Genomic DNA, 16,384 nt, shown 5'->3' on the forward strand with positions numbered 1-16,384 from the left:
GAGAGAGAGAAAGAGAGAGAGAGAGACCACAATCCTTTAAAATTCACCGTTTTTTTTGACTTTTGCAGTCAGGCCATGCAAACTAAGCCCAGTTTTGATATGCCACATACACATACAGAGCCCTTTTAGTGCCACGCGTTTATTTTGCGTTCTTTACTCTTTGCGCTCTGTCCACAGACTCGACACATTTTCCTTTTCGTTTTGCATTTTATCTGTGGGCTTAAATGGCAGTAAGCTTTCAGCAAAAGCACTTTCAAACAGCTAATGAAGAAGTAATGGTAAAAATCAATGTTGAAGAAAGACCATTTAGCATGTCCCTTTAGATTTCTCTATTTGGGTTGTCAAATGGAGCTTTCAATTTGAATGCCATGAGAATAACCTCGCAAATAAATATAGGAGAGATTAAAAAGCTGGATGCGACAACAATTCCATCTATCAGCCCATGGCTTAAACACATAAACCAGGTGCTTCAGATGGAAGAAAGTGCGCACCCTACTATTTATTGCTGATAGAGGAAAACCAAATCTCATTATGTTTCTAAAAATTCCCTACATCAACCCTAATATACAATAGCTTTACAATTTCAGAGAATCCAGCATGCTACAAGTACAAAGGGGTAACTCGACTCTTCCAGAATTATATACACATGAAAATTTAAGTAAAAGAACAAAAAAAAAATTGTACAGGAAACTTGAAACTCTTCCCTGTGCTTTAGCTTCACACGAGATCCAGGAGAGCAGAAGAACGAGATTGAAAACAAACCAAACGGTCTTGATCGAAAAGGCTCAATCATGCCAGCCTTCCAAACAATGTTGCTCGATAAGAATTGTAGTAAACATACCAAAACGCTTTCTCTCAGATTTCTTTTCTATTGTATGGTCCTAGCAGACACCTTCAAGCAGAGACAGTGTATTGTTTATACTCCGTTGTCACTAATCAAAATACGTACAAAGTTTGGAAGCGTTGAGCCTCAGAAGTCGCTTTGTACCTGTGGTAGGTATCCAAAATGTCTGCAGAGTTGACTATAGTATATGTTAGTGTCAAGCAACAATCAAGCAATGTGGGAGTATCTCTCATTCTCACCAACCTTGAACAGTTGGGCAGTTTAGCAATATTCAGTGCTTTCCGCAGTCATACTATGCATGAATGATTTTCCAAGGGTTCATATGTAACTTATAATCAATTTCATCATGTCTGATGTTGGTGGTCTTTCAGTTGAACCAGCTTTACAGTTCCGTCTCCACCACATGAGAGAAAACCATGTGAGACAACTTTTATATCCGTGACAGCAGCCTGTGACATAGAATGTGGTGTCACCTTAGTACAGGTGCCCAAATGACACTTATTTTGTCTATGACATAACGGAAATCATTTACCATGTCTATCTACAGATATAAGACTTTTAAGTCATAACATTATTGCATGAACAAAGGGCTTACCTGGACTACACCACCAAAGCCTCGAGTGCTTGGTTGCAAAAATGTGTGCCTTTCATGCAATTTCGGCCAGTGATATACCAACTTAGCTCTCTTGGCGTCCCAAAGCTTAACATCTCCATCTTTGCTTCCCGTTAAGAACAAACTGGTATTTGGGATTATAGATATCTTGGTGACACTCCCTTCATTCGGATTCATTCATCAAAAAGTTAAATCATAATTGGACAAGGAAATGATAATACAGAGTTAATCTTGCATGAAAATTTGTCAGGTTATACCTGAGTGAGCCTTCGGTATATACCAAAGCATTCCATTTTGATTTTGTTCCCCAAGCTTGGTACCATTCCCAGGATGCATATCAATATTCGATGATGTCTTCATGACTTGTTCACCTTTATCTAAATGTCTATGCCTTTTACTTCTTCCAGTAGCAATGTACCGGAAATCATGAAGTCCAACATCACCACCTTTTCCGCCAGTCACAATCAGGGGGGAGATAGAGCCACTTCCTATGTCATTATCAAACACAGAAAGAGAGCGTGCACCACCTTCACACAAAAAGGACAAGGCATAGAACAAAAAAAGTTAATAACTATGGCTGAAAAAGCAATCTACAGAGAGAGAGAGAGAGAGAGAGAGAGAGACCTTCATGACAAAGGATAGAAGCCCGTGAGGTGGTAGGTGGAGCCAAAGTATCCCATATAACCACATTAACATTACTGGAGCTATATCCAGCAACAGCAATGATTGATCCACTTGAAGTAACATACGCAACATCGCTGCAAATGAAATTATAGTTGGAAACAATAAGAAATTTCCTGATTGAAATTGAGCGTTAACAACCACAATTCCACAACATAATCACACACATCCAGTCAAACAATTCTAGACAGCCAAATGATGCACATTAATTAACCAAACATGATGCAAAAGGTTACCCAATTAATCAAAGTCAATAGACAATGGTTATTTGTTATGGATCACAATCCACCTAAGCAGCTAAAGTTTACATTGACAGCTAACTGTTGAAGTTAAACAATAGGAAGTTAGGAACTACAGGACTAGGGTATTCCAATAATTTCAGGTTTATGAGTAATTTCATTTTATCATAAAGAGGGAAGTAGCCATCCCATAAAGGAAAAAGCTTGGAGCAAAAATTACAGTCATTGCATCTTGGAGGATTTATCTATAGCCACATATTGAAGCAATGCTCAAACTAATTCCTGATAATACCACTTTATTCCCAAACATATTTAAGAACTTAATAATTAAAATTGTGTCGAGAATTTTAAAAATCATATTACACATACGATGCATGGCTGTTAAAGCATAGAGATGACTCTCTAGGACCAATGTTACTCCTTCCTCCCACCTCCAGCTGCCATGTGCATACAGTTCCATCCAAGGCAGCAGTAGCAAATCTATGTCCACAGTGGTCAAACTGCAAAGCTGATATAGATGCAAGAGCATAAGGTGGAGGGACATTTGCAGCAGGCAGCACTCCATAAGTTGCAGTAGTTTTGTCCTTTCCAAACTGCATTTAAAAAGATTTATTTTTAGTTATATGTCCTCAAAGGTAACAATAAGAAGACAGCAAAACATTCACAAAAGTGCACTTTACAGTACTTATTATGATTGTATTTGAAGACAGTTTCATTGAATTCTTCATATTGCATTGTAATTTTTAGGAATGAATAATTAACAAAGAAGCACAGGATAGATTGGAGCTCAGTGCAAAATAACATATAAGTCTTCCATGAAATTATAGGTTGCCATAAAACCATGCTTAGTTCTTGTATCCCAAACAAGGTGGTCAATCTGTTGAGAGATGAATCACAAGTACAAGGGGTGTAAAATGTTTTCCAAGGTGATTATGAATGCCTTCGAAACAAAATTAATACATGAATGCACTCTAGCAACAAATTATTAGAGACTACTTGTTAACTGTGACCAAACAATTTTTTTTTGATTCAGCCAAAAGCCTAATCAAGCAAAATACTATATGATAATACAATTCAAAATATCATAAAGACTCTATCGTGCTCTATTGAGATCTATAAAAATATTATACAAAACAAGTTAAGGAAACCCAATACAGATATCAGATAAAGGATTGCAAATAGTATCTACAAGTTCTTGAAATTTATACAAATAAAATCTAAAAGATTGTCAAAGTTTCATACCTGCCATAAGTAAATGTGTGTATTGCTAGAACCAACTAAGAAGAAAGGTCTAGACGGGTGACTGGAAAAAGCCCTTGTATTTGCATTCTCTACAGTAGCTGGTGGATCAACAAGCTCCTCAAAGTCCTCTTGAGTTTCCCAACCTAAACCAGACGCACCCATACCAGCATAACCTGGAATCCCAAATGCTCCACCACCCGTCAAATCTCTTCCCGGCCTTGCCAAAGAGCCCACACCAACAGTTGCTCCACCCAGTCCAAGGTGTGCTCCTTTCTTGCTTCCAAGACCAACACCAGGAGAAACACACGTAGGAGCGGGGGTTGATTCAGAACCAGCCCATCCATTCAGTGGCCAATCGGCTTCTGACCAGATATAGTCTGAATGATCTCCAAAAGGCATATCATCTTTCCAATTAAAAAATAATATTCCCTGAATCAGAAAGACGTTGACATTAATTACTGTCTCTGCATGTGCTCCCATACTGGATGCAAACTATACAAACAATGACAATACCATTGAAAAATCAGTTGAAACCATACACATGATGTGCATTTCTGGAAGAGTTGATTTTACAATAGAGAAATTAGCAAGCTGATCGTAAGAGCTAGCATAAAATAAAAAGTTTATGTTCAATTTTAGTGATTTTCACACAGCTAATGCATACTTGAATTTCATTTTTTTTTTTCCTAAGCTGAACTTTCAACTTCAGTTTAAGATCAAAACTAAACAATTTATTATACGTAGGACACATTTTTCGGTAGTAAGAAGTATGCATGCAATGATTTAACATCACTCTGAACCTACCAGTTGGTTATATTGCATGTATCCAAGTAAATTTTTTTCCCCTTTTCTTTAACGCTTTCTAGTGACCTAAATATAGGAGGGTACATATCTCATGCACAGCACAAGCTAATACAATCAAGCACTTTGAGCATACGACAAAAAAGATGGTAAGTCATCTGAAAACACTTGAAGGATTCTCACCAGATGGAGCTCAAGTTCAGGGCCTTACCTTTCGGTTGCTTGCAAGTGCAGCTTGTCTCTGATCAATGGAGTTGAGACACAATGCCTGATCCAGATAAAAAATAATTACTGTTAAGTATTATCAAAAGCTCAAAAAATGTTCTCTTTTGAGATTTAGAACTCTAATTCAATACCAAAGCTTTCCAATGCAATGATCAATTTGATATTTTGTATTGCCAGAAGTTATAGAGGAAAGAAATGAATAAAAGCTTACCTCCAAAAGCTCCCCGTTTCTCTTATATATCTCTTTTGGGTTTAGAAAAGGCACAACCTCCTTTGTAAGGGTTGTGTCTTTCTGCCAGGCACCAAGGAAAGAATGGCCACCCCGAAATATACTTTTAGCAGGAGATCCAGCTTCAGTACTGGCAGAACTACTGTTAAGTGACACTTCATGATTGGGAATTTCCTCAGTTTCATCTACAGTTGTAATGCCTCTACATATGTTACTCCATCCTTTAGAGGGTTTACGATCAAGAGAGTGAGACCAGTTTATTTTTTCCTCGGCAAAACTTTCAGATATCATTTTAGGATCAGCACAGGTAACCCATAACATGTCAGATTCATGTCTTTCATCTATCATGTCCAATTTGATAATATCCTGATTTAGATGCTGATTGAGGGCTCTGGTTTGAGACTGGTTAGATTCTTCTAACCAAACAAGGGTCCTTACATGCAACCCATAATCCAATTTATGCTGTAGAAGTGATGCTAGCTGTTTTACATAATAAGAAGAAACATGTGCAAGTGTGGGCTTCAGTAAGTTAAGCAAGCTCAAGGACACCAGTTCTACCAGTTCATTTACACCGTTGCTATCAGACTGTAAATTTGCAGAGCTAGGTAGCCGTGAAAAATGTTTTCTATCGGGTATACCAGAAAAACAACCATCATCAAGTTTATAGGGCAACATATTCAACTTATGTTTCATGAGTCTGGATATGTGTTGCCATAAACAAGCACCTATGATTTGCCATCTTTCATCTTCTGGAATTGAATGTGTTATATTTCTATCTTGAGAAACCTGAAGACCTACATTATCAGTAGAAACATTTTGAGCCACAACCTCTCGAATCTGGGGAAGGAGTTTCTTGAGAGTCATCATATCAACTTCATAAGGTGTATGCCCATTAGTAAATGTGATCATAAGGGGTTGCACCAATAGAAAGAGAACTTTTGAGTTTTTACAATGCCAAGCATATGCAAGCTGTACATAATACTCAATCAAATCAATGATTGCAAGGGGTTTCATGGTGAGATCTTCAGTTGAGGAGAACAAGGCAATTCTCAAAGCAGCCCTTAAACTCCACAATAACAGTGTAAGACCTTGAAAGTAATACCCCAATGAATCTGACCTCATAGATCTACTATCGCTAGGCACATTGTTTTCAATATAATGTGACTTCAGTATAGAGCAAGTTATACCGCAGGCAGCAATAACGCGTGAAAACAAAAGGGAAGTTTCTCTGGTAGCCTTCAAAAGTGGCTTATGCATAAGAGCATATGATAAGAATCTGTCAACTGTTTGGCTTTTATCTAGCTCTTGATGTTGAGAAGCATATCCATGTAATATATCAAATCCAACGAACCATAGCCCACGATCTTGCAGCGATATTAAAATCTGTAGAATGGAAGGGGAAAAATATGATCAGAGAGTCTAAAAATGTATCATTTCATGCCAGACAAACTACTCAGGTGTGATCACGGCAGTCTAAAAATGTACCAGGCTAATAAGATGGAAGGGAACCACTGAAAACTTCTGCTCCAACAGATGAACTGCCGTGTATAACTTCTGTTGGAAAGATTCAAGAGCTTTTACATATTCATGATTTTCATATTCCTTTACACATGTACTAGCTTCAGAAGATCCAAAAGCAATATCTACCCAGCTTGGATGCTCTCCTACCAACTTTGATAAGTATTGAAGTGTCAAATCTAATTTGGCTTGAAACTCCAGATTGACAGCCACATAACTTGATAACCAATTGAAAGAATTTCTTGGAGAAGGATTTAGAATTGCATGTAGATTTTCAGAATGCCCAAGATCTGACATACCCCTTTCATATGTATCCCCAGGAATGGTTGGCAGAGATGAAAGATACTCCAAAGCTTCAAGCTAACAGTAACAAGAAACAATAAATCCAGGGCTTTCATTCACATATACAAAACATGAGAATTGTCCTATCAGTCACCTATTCATGAAAATCCAATTACACCTCACAAGCTTTAAGAAAACACAGTGCAGTATGAACCTTAGGAGAGTAGGGGTAGTATAAAGATAAAAGCTAACAAAAGCTGCAAAATGCACAACCAATTGGCATGCCTTTAGGAGGCTCTATAAGGATTCCCAGCACCCACACCCCTTCAGTATATGTAAACTGGTATGGAAAGCCATTCTCGCCAAAGAGCATTATGTGAAGTTGGTGGGAGGCTTCTCCGGATTTGGATAATTTCATCATAAAGATCCTCAAGTACCATATGGGACACATCGTATGGCACCTATTGCACTCACTATAGATCACAAGATCAAAATATTCCAGTACAAAAACAAGAAACCAGTTTGAATAGTACAGTTTATAGCATCTCAATGTATAAACTGGGCACTGAAACTATATAGTCAAAGTCAGGCATTAATTTGATAGGGAAAGGTCATGCATTATAAATTATGGAGTTCACGAATAGGTTAATATGAGATAATAATATAGGCCAACATTTTAGAATGTCATTGAATCTTTTATAAATGGCAAACTCACCTAAAACACTACATTCGCATCCAGCATATATCATCCCACATAATAACAGCATGAATCAAAATGTAAACTTACAGGAAGCCCACATCTGTTTAACGCGGTAGCTGTCATCAATATTGCCCACCTGCCAAGGATTGCAATATTTTGCTCCCCAACAGCATTCCTCATGCAATTATTGGTTGCTAGCATTAGACAATACAGACCAACGTTTGGGTCTGAGAAAGCAACACCATTGGACGAAAGTGCATGCTTCTCAGTTGCCGAATTTATTTGGAAACCAAGCATGCGTATAAAAGATTGAGAGTAATTCCCCAGCTCCCACTGCAAATCAAGGAGAGTCATTTGTAAGGTATGACATCTGAAAAACCATGGATACGACACATACCATGGTAGTGTCTTCTTAATAAAAAGTCTTATGTTAAACTATTTAAAATCAAGGCACCTCCAAAAGGCTTGCTAACCAATAATCGTCCTTCTCAATTGCAAATGGTAGCATAAACTTTGTAATTAAGTGTCTCTCTAGTGGTCCACCACGTCCCTCAACAAGCCGACAAATCACTAACGCAAGCTGTTCATCACCAAGGTTCTTTGCACAAATATTGACAGCAGAAGAAGTATCACCTCCAAGCAGAAAGAAAGCAACAGCTAATTCCAGTTGATGTCTCCCCATTAAGACATATGCATTCTTCAAAGCAGCTGCCTTATTTTTCTCCTCCTGTAAGAATAAAATGTGGATGCATGTTAAGACAACCTACCATCAAATGATTAGCTTGACATCTGGGGGAGAGAGAGAGAGAGAGAGAGAGAGAGAGATCAGACTCGCACCAAGAAATGAAGACAAGAAAAGTCACAAGGAGGAGGACCTCAAGAAGAAATATTTCTAAAGTTTTCTTCTCCATATTCTTGTAAATAAATGTATACATATATTACCAGACTAACTTTATAAGTACCTGAAAATTACGTGAAAGAAATCCAACAAGGGGCTTATCCTTCTCATCCTTGCTAATTTTGAAAAGGCCAGACAAAACTTGAATTCTATTTAGTGCTATGTATAGCAATGCACAATCTTTAGGATCTTTCCTTTTTAGATACTGCAATCTTGCCAGTTTCTCCATCTACAGTGAGGAAAAAAAACCCTTCGAGTCAGTCAAAGCTGCATAACATCATGAAGAGAATTTTAATCTTTATATTTCTAGGACAAATAATGAGGCTGCATAAAGTCATAAGAGATCTTAAACATAATGATAAGTAGATAACCAAAAATACTGCACAATAATAAAGATTAAACAAAATAACTGCCTATTGAAACTTATAGCTCATTGCTTATGGGAAATCAATTTCTTTTCCCTTGGTACACTGGTCAACACCATGCATATGTATCCTACGAAAATGAATGGACACCACAGACAGGTTACTATGCTTTTTTTCTTTTCTTTTTTTCTGTTTTTTTTTTTTGGCCAGATAACAGTTTGGGAAATTGGAAAGAAAGAACCAGCTTTTCTGGTGACGTAAAAGGAGTGCTATTTTCCTAGTTTAGTGCATTAAGAAATATTAAGAATAATAGATTAAAGTATTACCCTTGAACGCAATTGTGCTGTATTTGTAAACCAAAATCCAATACCCAGATTCCGCATTTCTTGCCAAGATGGATCATTAGGTAGGAAAGACCCAAATAAGTTTTCCTGGCAATCAGAGTGGTAGGCCCATCCAATCAACTTGGAGTCAACAACCAACTCCTCCACAGATGCCAATCTACCATGCTTTCTGAAAGAATGTAGTTGCTGAAACCTCAATGCAACCCAAAACCTACAAAGAATGAATACGTAAGAATAAAATAACAGAAATGGAGAAAAAAAGAAGTTAAAACAATGTTAGAATCATTCTCAAGAATAATGATATCAAAAGTACAGTAAATTAAACACTTTAAAGAAAATTATGGGCAAATAGTATAGTTATATGCAACACCATTAGATAAAATAGTTCACCACAGCTCAAATGTTTATAGTTGGATAATTTTACCCAACTTAAATAAAGAGATGTTTCAAATTTTACCAAAACCTGTTAAGGGACTACAATATCCCCAAATGTCAGATTTGTTGCATGTAACCACCCCAAGAATATAAAGGTTTGAATTACAGTTTTTTTAAGGGCAAACAATGATGCAAGACTATTTCTATAATGAAAATAAAAATAAACATGAGAGTCATGTAAACCTCAAGCTAATCAAGGTTAACAAATCCTTGGAATTCTTTACAAACTGCATCCTACATTTGGATATCTTCATTAAACTTTTCCAGTGTGCATCCTACACAGGACAGGAGCAGAATAAAACAACTGGGTCTACCTTTTTATCTTAGTTCCATTCCACCCTTTCTAGCAAAACAGGACTGGGAATGCATAGTCTTCAGTAGTCAACATGTTATCTAATCAAAAGTTTAATTCACTAAACATTTCATTCTAAGGAAAAAGACCAGAACATAAAACAACATGAACCCAGTACGTAAAATCTTTCAGCAGATCTATAAGAACCACAAAATCTCACAAACACTCCGGAAAGTATCCGTAATTCCAGTAACATGCATTCACTGCTTTTTGAGAAGCATAGGGCATTTGGTGGGGAAGGAAGGCAGAAGCTTTATCGAATTGTTTGTATTGGCTGAGTTTTGTATGGTGTGTATGGAACAAAATATATGGGTCTCTAAAAAGTATAGGGGGGAGGGTGCAGAGGTATTGTGGGATAGTTATCCGTTTCGGTTTCTTTAGGGTTTTGGGACATACCATTTTGTCTAGGTATGCGAATTGGAAGGCTGTTGTTACTTAAAATCCAGTTTTGCTTGTTTTGATGTAATGTAATTATACTGTACTTTAGCTAGAAATCAGTGTTTGTTCACAGTTTTGTTTTCAGTGGACAGCTTGTCCACTGTGAATGTACCTTTAGTTATATTTGAAAAAATGATTCACATAGAAAATACAGAAAGGATGTAGTCAAAAAAAGTCAGAGTTACCTCCGTCCAGATTCATCAAGACTTTCATATGCAGAACCAGAGTGTGAATTAGTCATTTCAATAAGAAGATCTATAATAGAAAGAATTTGAATCTTCTCCATGTCACTTATAGCCGCTGACTTGTATAACTTCTCAAAAGGCTCAACAAAGTCACTAAGTTCAGTTTTTGTTGAGGATGAATTCAACTGATTACTGGAAGCATATGAGTCCAAACTGTATGTAAATTGGTCCAAGTTTCTTTGAAACTGAGAAGATGAAGTAACTACAGAAACATCACCACTCCATTGAAATCCTCTGTCATTTGAATATACTGAGATACGTGCATCAAAAAAACTTGACAAAGGAATTTGTGGAACACAAATGCTATACTTTGCAGGGCTATACTTCCTCTCAGGAGAAGAATTAGACGAGAGAAATTCATTAAGATGCCTGAGAGCAATGTAAGCGCGCTTCCAATTTCCTAGACACATTACAGATTCCATGTTTATTAACATAATTAAATATTAGAAACACACTTACTTCAAAAGAAAAAATAGAGATCTAAAAAGTCCAAACAGGCAACATTTGGAAACTGCTAACAGAGAGAAAACAGACAACCAGAGAAGTGGGGAGGGAGGAGAGAGAGAGGGGGCAGTGGATGGAGGATTCTAACCAGTATTACATAACTCAGTTGAACATCTGAATTCAAAAAAGATATTCTAGTTCTTGGTTTCTAACATGATAAGCAATTTCGCCAAAATAAGTAAACTACTGAAATAATACCTGAATAGATATTCATAAAGAGGGCCTCTGGGTGATAAACTGGCAGAGATCCATTTAACTTGTCGATCACTTCATGCATGTTCCATAAACCTAGCTTGGTAGCCGAACCACACTTCAGTTGAGCCCTTGCTAAAAACAAGCTGCTGGACAGATAATCCTTTTTCAAGTCAATCTCCAATGGTATACCAGACTTGCAATCTCTTCTACTGTCACCAAGTAATATTTTCTTGAATTGATCAAGTCCACAATCAATGAACACCATAGAATCAATATCTTCTTCCATTCTACCCAAATAATCCGGGCAATTTGGATTGGCATTAGCAAGATGTTTCTTATTTATAGGGAACAGCCACTGACTATTTACACGAAAGTAACTATTGTGAACAAATACAGCAGTTGCTCTGGGGCCCCAAAAGAAGTCATAAATGGGAGGGAAAGTACGAGTAGACGCAATGCAAACCCAGATGTCCTTTTTCAATAATTTTCCAGAGTTTAATAAAGTCTGACCACCACAACGCTGCTGAGAATATACTTGCAACTGATTCTGTGTGCAGGCTCCAAGCAGTAACTGACCATTTCCACAGTATAGCCAATTTAAAGCAACAAGATCTTGACCAAAGGATAATGTATCTTCTAACATAAAAGTCCCTGCATCTGCAAGGAGTACAGGGTCCCATATACGAAGAGTGCTAACAGTATTTGAAGGAAGCTCCTTGCAGATGGTTGCTATCTTACGACCACAATCTGATAAGCATATAGAGCTAATGGGTCCTTGATGTGCCACTAACATACCCACAAGTTCCCATGGAATTTGAGGCGTTGATGGCTTATCCATGTTACTCCTCCACAATTTCAAGCTACCATCAGAGCAGCCTGTAGCCAGTATATATGGAGGACAGCAGCGATCAATAGTAGAAGCCAAACTTTTTTCTATACAGATCAATTTACCCGGACAGACCACAGCAAAACTTGAAACATCATCATGCGCGTGAGGATCTGGTATCTTTGACGAGCAAGGTTTTATATTAAGACAATATCTTTCATTGGCAAAAGTAGTTTCAAATCCCCACATACTGCATTCAGGAGCACTTCCAGCATCAAATTTACACTCACAGTAGCTTCTTGATAAATCAAAAGAATGCAAGGTGATTTCCCAAGAAAGAGCCTGAAACCCATTCATCCATACACCCAAAAGCATAAATTTATTAGATTTTAGGGTTTTATGACAAGTCGAAGGCAAAGGAATTGAAAAGATACTAGTGGGACCATTCTCATACGGACCATGACCTGTAAAAGGTATTGTGCATAAGTAGTGACATTCTATACTTTCTTCCTCATTATGATGGAATTTTACAACAAAGCAATCAACGCCTCCAGCATGTCCCATAAGAAGAACAACTGCTTCATTTACTATTGACGGTGCCCACCTCAAGCTTGTATATTTGGAACATGAGCCTTGTGTTACAAGTTTCCCACAAAGCTCCCATGTTGGAATTAGTGTTGGACGGCCCAAAATGCAGTTGGAAATGGTAGAAAAAAACCAAAATAGAAGTAGTCCACAAGAATCTAGAGAGACAGCCAATTCAACTTCGCAGCTATAAGGATGCACAGCTACTTGTAAGATTCTTCCAGCATGACCATCCAAATTCAAGAGTCCACCAGCTGAACATGATAAGATGTTCTCCGTACCAGATTTATTAAGGGATATATCCTCGGCATTATTTGAAGTTTGTGTATATAATTGTGACCAAACCAAGGAATTACAAGGTAATAACTGAACAAACGAACATAATGTTGGTGGACTAGACAAGCAGTTCCTTGAGATAACAACTTTATTAAGAGGTATTCCATCTTTACAATCAGAAAGTCCCCCTTTTAGCCCTTGTAGTTTTTGTGTCTTCCATAAGCTGACCCGCGGAAATCTTATTGGGGAGACATCATCAAGACAGTGTATAGCCCAGAAATTGACCAACATTCCAGGGCCAGACCCAATTAACCACTCACAGTTACCGGGTTGATCTTGCTCATAACCTTTTCCAAAGAAAATTTGTTTAGCTCCCTCACTATTTTTGTGCACACCCCCAATTTCTGTGGCCCACATAAGATATATATCAGTGCCAAGAATCCCATTCAGTGCCTGATTTATCTCAATTACAGCGGCTACAAAAAATGAACACCTCATTGTTTTGTGGTCATTAATGTCCTTACCAACTTTTCTTCCCCTTCCATCATCAACCTCGCACCATAACCTTGCAGTTCCATCTGTGCTACACGTGAGTAACACTTGCCTCGGTGGATGTTTTGCATCTCTATTTAAACTTCCTGTTAATGGCCTCCACTGAATCATTGAGATAGGATGAGGATGATGTAGCTCGGATTTCAAAAAACCAGATTTTCCAACACTTTGGCATACTAGCACACATTTGCTAGCCTTATTGGTCAACAATCCTTCAGTCTGATAAGCTGCAGTTGCAAAAGGTCCTTCAACAGACCAAGTTGCAGAGACCATACTTTGTGGCATGTCTGCTTTAAACTTCCAAGCAATTTCCCAAGACCTGCCATTTCTTTTCCACAAAACCACATCAATTCCACCGGCAATAATTCCATCGCCTGAGCCCGTCCATCTCATTGCCTCGACCTTTGTAGATTGTACAAGTACTGCATTCTGGCTCCAACAAAAAGAACCTGAATATGAGTAAAAAGATTTGAAATTTAAGACATACAAACCAAATTAAGAACAGAATCCAGATGCACAGCATATAAATTACTTAAGGAATGCAGAAAACCATAATAATGCCAACTAGTTGTAATCAAAAGGTCACTTTTTTTTCCTCATTTGTTTTCTTATAAACCAAACTGAAAATTATAACATTTATCCTCCTTACTATACATGCAAATTCCAGCTGCCAATTCAGAATCTCAACATTTCACCTCATTTTCTATCTCAATTTTAGCTACCAATCAGGAAACATGGAACCTTTTGCTGCAAACAGTTACACACCTGCTGTTACTAGATATTCACTCAAGTCCTGCTGTCAATTCAAAACCTTTAACATTTCACCCCATTTCTCAGTAACCAAACTAAAACAACCTCCAACCCTCACGCACCTTTGGACCTGGCCGAATCATGCGAGAACACCCAAACGCAATTCTCAGCCGCGGCAGCTAGCTCACCGATCGAGGGCGTGGACGGGGACCACGAGACGGCTTCGACTGCAGACGAGGGGTCGCCGGAGAGCTCGAAGATTTGACGGACAATGGGTCCTATTACAGTTTCGTCATCGGAGAGTGGGGAGGGGAAGTGGGAGATCACTAGGAGTGAGGAGGCTCCGTAGGCGACCCATGAGAGGTCTAGAAAGTCCGGCAGCCAGTCGAGGGTGCATCCGGGTGGATCGGATCGGATCGGGGCGGGAGGAGTTGGGTCGGATGGAAGGAATTGGAGAGGAAGGTGGTGAGTGGGGTCCACGGCTGACGGTATGTCTACGTCTGGCATTGGGTTTTTTGGGTTTCAGAGGACAAAGTGAGTGAATAACAGAAGAAGAAGGAAGAAGGAAGAACGCAGAGGTTAAAGGACCAGAGCAGAGCACAGAGTAAAATGTGTGCGTGCGTGTATTTGTTGCGCGAAGATAACGACGTCGTCTGCATCAAACGACACAAAGAAAATTGCATCCTCCAACCGAAAAATTAAATAGATATTTATAAAAATACCCAATCCTAGACATGTATTTATAAAAATACCCAAGTACTATTTAAACATAGAAACATACCCAAAATGGGTTTTGGGTATGTGTGTAATGATGGGTTTTGGGTATGTTTATAAATGGGTTTTGAGTGTGTGTAATGATGAGTTTTGGGTATGTTTATAAAGTGTTTTGGGTGTTGGGTATTTTTATAATTTCAGCCCCCATTTTGGGTATTTTAGTGAAACTCCCAAAATTAAATTACCGGGGGTGTCCATCTCCGTCCAAATTTTATTTTTTTCCCTCTTCAAGATTGTTTTCTACGTAAATCAAACCCGGATTTTAGGAGGGGGAGAGTTTGACCCACTTTTTAACTTTGGTGTCACGATGTGCTTTTTCATACACTTCTTAAAGATAGGGTGCTATTAAACGAATTCTAAAATTATATGATCTAAGTATACCATAATGTTTAAATTAAAATATAAAATTAACTAAGTACATCCTATTTAACTACCAAAAATACCCCTGGTACACCCTGATACACTGTATCAAATAACACCAAACTCATTTAAGAGTGGAACACTATTAGACCACCAAACCCACCTTGTTACCGAACACTATCAGATCGTCAAACCCACCTTACTATTATGATTAAGATCTAATTGGTCAAAATGTCAAGGATGAATACTGTTCAGTGAATATCATATCATTATAATTTGTCACTGTGCAGTTTCTGATCTTTGATATTATTGGTTACCTTAAATATTATATTCTTATTGATTTCTTTGTTTCACTAGGATACCTGAGAATAATCCTTTGAAAATTCCACTTCTGCCAGGCACCACCCCGATCAATGTACGTCCATATCGGTACCCTCATTTCCAAAAATCAAAAATTGAAAACATTGTGAAAGAAATGCTAGCAACGGGTATTGTCCGGCTGACTACATCACCATTCTCTTCACCGGTCTTACTTGTTAAGAAAAAAGATGGCGGATGGCGCTTGTGTGTGGATTACAGGGCCTTAAATGCAGCCACCATAAAGGATCGCTTTACAATTTTGATAGTTGATGAACTCTTTGACGAACTTCATGGAGCCACCATCTTTTCCAAATTAGACATCTAATTCGAATACCACCAAATCCGAATGCACGATGTCGATGTCCACAAGACGGCCTTTCGAACCCATAACAACCATTACTAATTTCTCGTAATGCCCCTCTACATTTCAAAGCCTCATGAATGATTTATGTCATTCTTATTTACGCAAATTCGTTCTTATCTTTTTTGATGACATTTTGTTCTCTAGCACCTCTTTGGTAGACCATCTTAACCACTTGTAGCTGCTCTTCGAAATTTTAAGAGGCGACAACCTCCACATCAAACATTCCAAATGTGAATTTGCTCAGCCACAAATTGAGTACTTGGGCCATGTCATTTCTGCCCAAGGTGTGAAGGTGGACCAAGACAAGATACAGTGCATTAAAGAATGGCCCAAACCCACAACACTAAAAGGGCTTAGAGGGTTCTTGGGGCTTATCGACTACTACCG

The 16,384-nt window shown here is 38.1% G+C and overlaps 1 protein-coding gene across 9 annotated transcripts; it reads right to left on the reverse strand.

Annotated features, from left to right (window-relative positions):
• Window positions 1-393: 393 nt before the first annotated feature.
• LOC110757653 (transducin family protein / WD-40 repeat family protein) lies at window positions 394-14,750 on the reverse strand. 9 transcript variants are annotated; one of them, XR_002526829.2, is made up of 18 exons: window positions 14,262-14,750; window positions 11,154-13,838; window positions 10,392-10,851; window positions 8,964-9,192; window positions 8,337-8,501; window positions 7,829-8,101; window positions 7,462-7,707; window positions 6,360-6,752; window positions 4,857-6,257; window positions 4,632-4,688; window positions 3,620-4,048; window positions 2,747-2,970; window positions 2,082-2,215; window positions 1,715-1,984; window positions 1,440-1,618; window positions 1,088-1,293; window positions 989-1,010; window positions 394-892 (listed from the first exon to the last, which is right to left on the reverse strand). XR_002526829.2 is itself a non-coding variant. In XM_021959339.2 (16 exons), the coding sequence occupies exons 1-16, from the start codon at window positions 14,644-14,646 to the stop codon at window positions 1,189-1,191; spliced, it is 7,635 nt and encodes a 2,544-aa protein (XP_021815031.1). In that variant the 5' UTR covers window positions 14,647-14,750; the 3' UTR covers window positions 394-1,188. The 9 variants fall into 9 exon arrangements, 4 of the variants coding, with proteins under 4 accessions (XP_021815031.1, XP_021815032.1, XP_021815034.1 ...); XR_002526828.2 differs by having other exon boundaries at window positions 989-1,022; XR_002526826.2 differs by having other exon boundaries at window positions 394-1,010.
• Window positions 14,751-16,384: the final 1,634 nt, after the last annotated feature.

This window comes from Prunus avium, chromosome 2 (genome assembly GCF_965620075.1).
Source record: "Prunus avium chromosome 2, drPruAviu1.hap1.1, whole genome shotgun sequence".
Taxonomy (NCBI): Eukaryota; Viridiplantae; Streptophyta; class Magnoliopsida; order Rosales; family Rosaceae; genus Prunus; species Prunus avium.

Coding starts and splice junctions, on each gene's coding strand:
- LOC110757653 (XM_021959339.2), bottom strand. CDS start 14,646: ATGCCAGACGTAGACATACCGTCAGCCGTGGACCCCACTCACCACCTT. Junction 8,502..8,963: donor CAGCACAATTGCGTTCAAGG/GTAATACTTTAA, acceptor TCCTCACTGTAG/ATGGAGAAACTGGCAAGATT. Junction 1,294..1,439: donor GCTTTGGTGGTGTAGTCCAG/GTAAGCCCTTTG, acceptor TCTATGTCACAG/GCTGCTGTCACGGATATAAA.